At 36.2% G+C, this 6,305-nt stretch overlaps 1 protein-coding gene across 1 annotated transcript; it reads left to right on the top strand.

Moving 5' to 3' along the window:
- The first annotated feature begins 1,514 nt into the window (after positions 1 to 1,514).
- On the top strand, positions 1,515 to 5,175 carry LOC133793021 (uncharacterized). Its single transcript, XM_062230763.1, has 6 exons — positions 1,515 to 1,962; positions 2,071 to 2,096; positions 2,224 to 2,310; positions 2,513 to 2,580; positions 2,893 to 4,142; positions 4,568 to 5,175. The coding sequence occupies exons 1-5, from the start codon at positions 1,796 to 1,798 to the stop codon at positions 3,013 to 3,015; spliced, it is 471 nt and encodes a 156-aa protein (XP_062086747.1). The 5' UTR covers positions 1,515 to 1,795; the 3' UTR covers positions 3,016 to 4,142; positions 4,568 to 5,175.
- Positions 5,176 to 6,305: the final 1,130 nt, after the last annotated feature.

The raw sequence follows: 6,305 nt of genomic DNA, 5'->3' as shown, positions 1-6,305 counted from the left end.
ACAAGAGGAATTAGCTTGGAGTTGGATTTGGAGGAGGCTTAGGGACGAATTTCTACTTGAGGTAAGGGTTTCATGCATCTCTATTTGGTTGATTGCTGGTGCGATTTAAGAATTCTGAGGGATGGTTTAAGTTTTACATGTTCTGGTTTAAGTTTTGTAAGGCCTGGTTTAAGTTTTTGAAGTTTTAAACCAAATTGTGAATTGTAGGTTTGATTGTGTGTATGAGCTTATTGTTGATGTTTCTGAGTTGTTAGATGGTCTATATGGGGTTTTGGTTTGAATTTGGGACTTAGGTATGTATTGGTATTGATTTGGGAGTGTGTTGGCTCGAGAAAATGTTGGGGAAAAACCCAGAATTCTGGGTTCGTGAAGGGGCGCCGCGGTCCTGTTCTTCTGCGTTGCGGAGCTAGGCTGCAGCAGAGGACGAGGGCCCTTTTGGGCGCCGCGGCGCTAGGCCATTTTTTGGCAGGGGAAAATTGTGGTTTTTAGGCTTTTGCCCAGGGGGCTCGGGGGATGCTTCCGCCACTTTGTGTGGGGTTCCGGGAGGTCCCGAGGGATCAGGTTTGTTTTCGGGAGATGCTTTTGAAATAGTTAGTAATGGAGATGCTATTTATGTGTTGTGACTAGGTTCTCAGAGAGGCTCGGATTAGAGGACCGTGCTCGAGGGTTCAGTGCTTAGGAAGCTCGTGACACAGGTAAGAAAACTGTTGTAACCATAGACCAGGGCGAGGCCCCATGGTTGTGTTGCAGGGCGTGATCCTATATGATTATATGTTGGGTGTAGCCCATTGATTGTGTTAGTATTTGTTTAAGTTATGTTTTAGTTATGATGTGATTGCATATATGTGAGGGAACGGTGAAGGCCGGGAATGGTGAAGGCCGGGAACGGCGAAGGCCGAGAATAGCAAGGGGCTGGGAGCAGCGGTTAGCACGCGGAGTGCGAGTTGCTAGGGTAAGACCCTAAAGGATACCTGGGATATCCTTACGGTGAAGACCGCAACCCAAGACCTGGTAAAGCGCCTGGGACGGTTAGGCCGTATGTGTTTAGCCTGTTGGCGAATTTGTTATATGGTGAGTGGTCTATATGCATATGTTCTTTATCTATGTGGAGTTTTCTTGCTGGGCTTCGGCTCACGGGTGCTCTGGGGTGCAGGTACACTACAAGAAATCTGATATTTACCTACCAATATTTTACCTACCAATATATATTGGTAGGTAAAGGGAACCTTTACCCACCAATATTTATTCGTAAGATTTATTGGTAGGTAAATATTGCCAATATTATAATATTTTAGAAGGATGATTATCTACTAATAATATGGGTAAGTAAAGAGTGTTACCCTACACATATACTGGAGGGAATTTTTTTTGCATTTGGCGCCAATATTTCCCTCTTATTATTTTAATTTTTAATAAAAATGATGCTGAGTTGTGTGATGATGTGTTAAAAATATCCTACATATCATCTTACTTATTTTTACCATGTTATATTATTTTTAACAAAGGTACAAATCTTAAAAACAAATAAACATTACAAAAACAAAAATTAAAATTAAATTAATTCTAACTACTAGTAAAAACAAAATCATAATAAAATATACTTTATCATTTAATCCTTTCAGACATAAAAAAAAAATGCTCTGGTTGTCTTCTCTCTCTCCCTCTTAGAGCTGGGACTCAAATTTAGGCGGAGATTCCGACACTAACCCAACACCCAATGGCTCCTTGTCTCAGCCCGACCCTTCTCTTTTCCCTCTTTCTCTTGAACAGCAAGATGCCCATCTAAAACTCCACGATGCCCAGCCCCAACCGGATACTCAAGATGCTGAAATCAACGAAGATGAGGACGATGAAGACGATGATGAAGCTGATAATGATGATGCTAATGAAAACACTGAGCGTCCCAAGCTTGACGACGGCTTCTACGAAATCGAAGCCATTCGCCGTAAAAGGGTCCGCAAGGTACTTTTTCTATACCCTTCTCTTCAATACTTTCGTGGGTTTGCTCTACTTTCTTGATTATCCCTAAAAGTCTTTTCCTTTGTTTTCCAAAACCAAAACCAACAATAGGGTCAGCTTCAGTACCTCATCAAATGGTGTGTATCCCAACCCTCTTCCTCTTTCTCCTTTTACTTAACTTTGCATTTCTTGTTCTTTTACCTGTATATGTCAAATCTAATCTGTTAATGGAATATTTGTACTTAATGTTATTTGCTTTGTAAGGCGTGGTTGGCCAGAGACAGCTAACACCTGGGAGCCTTTGGAGAATCTCCAGTCATGCTCTGATGTTATTGAGTCATTTGAAGAGAGGTATTAAATGTTATTGTCCAGAAAGCAGAAACAATAAGTAGCGTCTTGTATCCTGATGACCGCTCTCATTAGGTTTATTCATCTATCGCTTATATTTCTCTGGAAATGGATTCTTTGTTACTTATTATTCACTTTTATTCTGAGTTTTAAAATGTTCAAGGGAAGGAACTTAGATTGAAGCAGCAATATTTCTTTGTCTCAGCATCCACACAAGACATCATTCGAAGATTCAAAGATGGTCACAATAACTTTGATGAGTTTCCAGAGAAGGTTCTAATTCCTATATAATTAGTGTATTTTTAATTTCCTTGTAACCATATGAACTCAACAACCATGTAATGTTATGCCAGCTTCTTTTTCTCTGTTCGTTTCTGATTGATTTTTTTCTTTGTTATTGTTGTTCTTATTTGTGCCCAGCTGGATGTGGATATTTCTTGAATTGCACTGTTTACTGATCATAACAATAATTTACCTTTTAGATTTCGTATTTGGGATCTAGATGTATTTTCTTCCATTAATATGGTAATATGAATTTGTCTTGTTTGTTATGCTCGTAAGTTTATGTTTCTCCATCTTATTCAGGTTGCTCTACAGTTGAATGATACTCATCCATCACTTGCCATAGCTGAACTCATGAGAGTTCTTGTCGATGAAGAGAATTTGGATTGGGATAGAGCATGGGGATTGTTTGTGCTTTCTTGTTAATGGATAGCTTTGGAAGAAGGCTATGCTCATCTATTTGAAGAGAAGTGTATATGAGAAGTATATAGAATATTACTACCTCTTTATATAAGTTTCAGGTATGACTCTTCAATTTGTATTGTGTAGTTATTGAACATATTTCCTTTAGTCTTTTTGAGAGTTAATTTCTTACCAAAGTCGCTGTTTCCTTGCTGCTTCATGACCATTTTTTTCCAATTTAACAATTGTTGTTTTCAATACCATTATATAATTGGGTATTCATGTAAGTTAGGATCTAGGATCTGTTGCATATTTGGCTTTGGATGATTAGTGTCCTGTCTTAAACTGAGACTTCTATCATTGTTGTTTCTGTTCACTTTTTTTTTGTCTTTACTTAGTCAAGAAAGACTGTAAGACTTGTTCAATATTTTGAAGTCACATAAAGTTCACAAATTACGTGTGTAGCTTTCTTGTTATTGCTGATTATTGAATTTTGTTTATTTGTCTACTTGTTGTATTCCTTTTACTTTTAATATTTTAAAATTTTAATATTGAATTCTCATTACGTCTCATAATTGACTGGACTTTTGACATCAGTTTTCTTAAATTTTTTGAAAAAATTGGTAAGTAGTAGGTTATAGAGCTGCTGTGATTATTTCCGGAAACATATTGTTGGGGTTAGAGCAAATGATACCAAGCTTTGTTTTGTGATTACTCTGTTTAGTCAAAATGAGCTTAAACTTTGAATATATATATAGGTTTATCACAAATTTAATATTGAGTATTGAATTTCAAGTGCCCCTAGTGACCTTTGTGCCTTGACTAAAATGCATGAGCTTCCGTATATTTATAAATAAATAAATAAAAAATTGTCATTTTCTTGAACGACATCAGCGTTATCATGGTCTCTTGTCTGTGACATCCTCAGCTAGCCTTGCAAAGATAGGCCTTACTGTCTTTTTAATAGGACGCATTCCTATCTGGTTTTGAATTCTGAAGTGGTTTAAATGAGTAGATAGACCTGAGACAAAATTTACCAACTTTTTGCCATTTCTAATGTTCAAACTTGCAGAAAGACTTAATCCCAGTTTTGCAAGAGACAGGTAGGTTACACAAGGCAATCTCATCTGATGTTGGATGATTTCATTAAGGTACTTTCCAATTTACTGTATAATCTTAATCTGTCATTGGTGAGAACAAAATTCTTGGGTATAATTGAGGTTGGGATTGTGACCTATGAGTATTTGTAAACATTTTTGTAACATTTCTATTTATGGAAAATATACACAACAATGCTAAGTATGATTCATGCAGAACCACAGAAGTAGAATGGAAGTCTCCTTTAAAATTATGAATTACGAGTTAATCCCTGATTGTTTTGGTTCTTTGTCCCTTGTTGCTTATATAGTGTGGAATTCATGTTGAATAATTTTTTTTTCAACTATACTAAATGTAGAGATTAAAGTAGTTCATTTGAATCATAATCCTTATGTTGTCTACCTCTTTGATTGTTAATATGCTTCACATTTTCTTATATGTTCTTACTGCAAATTTATCAGATTGAAAATGAATACAGAAATATTGAAGGGAAGTTTGGGCAGAAAGGAAAGGACTATGTTAAGTGGGCAGCAAAAATGGCTTTAAGCCTTGGTGCTGGGGTTCCATGGGTGATGTGCAGCAAACTGATGCTCCGGATGAAGTTGTAAGGTCTTAGCCAATGCTTTAAATTTTCTGAACTTATATATTATGGCTGTAAGAATGTATAGGGACAGGTGAAACTTTCAGAGTAGTGGCGGTTAAATTTTATCAAGTGTGGTATCTTAATATGCTGTTTTTCATAAATTACTTTCTTCATTTACAGATAGATGCATGCAATGGATACTACTGTGACGGTTATAGGCCAAATTCAGATGCTGATCCATCGATATTAACAATTTGATGGCACCGCCTCCACCACCTCCAATAGACCAAGCTTCAGATGCAAATTTAAGAGAGTCGCCATCTATTTTAGTTCGGGAGTCACAAGATGATTCTTAGTTTATTTACATTAATTTACTAAAGAATGAACTTTATGAAGTTTTTTTTTTTTATTTTGGTAGGGGTAACCTTAAAATGATAACTTTATGACTTATTTTAGTATTGAACATTATAAAGAATTTTAGCATTAAACATTTTATTATTGAATGGTTTTTTTCTAGTTTATTTCTAATATAGAACATTTACAAATAACTGTTATTATCTTTCACCTACACATAACCATTAAATTTGAACAAAATATAAATTGTGTAACAAACCAATAAAATAATGCTATGTGGGTTAATAAAATGATACCACGTAGGATGCCACATATGATGCCACGCAGGATGCCATGTAGGATGCCACGCAGGATGCCACATATGATGCCACGTCATCAAACACGTAAAACTAAAAAAACCATGTCAACATACACGTAGGATGCCATGTCATCAAACACGTCATCTGATGACTCATCAATTGATTTATAACTTAGTGGGGTCCACTGATTCTTTTACCTACCAGTGTTAATAAGTGTAGGTAAAGACTCTTTCCCCACTAACTTTTACCTACCAATCTCTACCAGTTCAATATTGGTAGGTAAACCATATTACCCACCATTAGGCTAGTTTTACCTACACTTACAATTGGTAGGTAAAGACCCCATTTTCTTGTAGTGGTAGGGGCAAGGAGAAAGTCAACCGACCATGAGTATGGAGAGCATGAGGCGGCGCGTACATGTCTGTTCTACCTGGCTGACACGGCCAAGGGTATTTTTGGAAGTTGTTTGTAAAGAACCCTATTTTGTCGTATAGTCGACTTTAAGTTCATTTTGAATTGTAAATATTTATAAACAGTATTTTGGGATCCCAAATGTTAAACATTTTATGATTTTTTATAAATGGAATTATTAACAGAGTTTAGGACTCTGTTTATGGTTTGATTACATGTTTGCCTTAAAACCTCGATTAGCGAATTAAAAGCACGTTTTAAACTCACTTAGTAATGTCTCTAAGGAAGTAGGGCGTTACAGTTATTGTGAATCAAAGCAGAGCAAAGCAAGAGATTTAGGCAGATTTATCAAAGATTCAAAGTAATTCTACTAAATCTAAGCACATTTAAATTAAATGATGTGACAATGAGGAGAAAATACTTACCCTAGTTAAGATATACAGAGTTGATGAACAATTGGATAATCACGCTCAGAATACCCTACAGTCTAGGCACATGGGTCTAAGAATGTGATGAGTGAGTCTCTACTTATAGCTTCTCAGGCTAACCATATTTTTAGGAATTCAAAA

This window comes from Humulus lupulus, chromosome 1 (genome assembly GCF_963169125.1).
Source record: "Humulus lupulus chromosome 1, drHumLupu1.1, whole genome shotgun sequence".
NCBI lineage: Eukaryota > Viridiplantae > Streptophyta > Magnoliopsida > Rosales > Cannabaceae > Humulus > Humulus lupulus.
The sequence above is the reverse complement of the archived record's forward strand: the minus strand, read 5'-3'. Positions and strand labels throughout refer to the sequence as shown.

What these genes read in the sequence shown, in the direction of transcription:
- LOC133793021 (XM_062230763.1), top strand. Translation starts at nt 1,796, where the DNA reads ATGCCCAGCCCCAACCGGATACTCAAGATGCTGAAATCAACGAAGATG. An exon ending in GCCGTAAAAGGGTCCGCAAG is followed by an intron (nt 1,963 to 2,070) that starts GTACTTTTTCTA and finishes AACCAACAATAG; the next exon opens with GGTCAGCTTCAGTACCTCAT. An exon ending in CTTCAGTACCTCATCAAATG is followed by an intron (nt 2,097 to 2,223) that starts GTGTGTATCCCA and finishes TTGCTTTGTAAG; the next exon opens with GCGTGGTTGGCCAGAGACAG.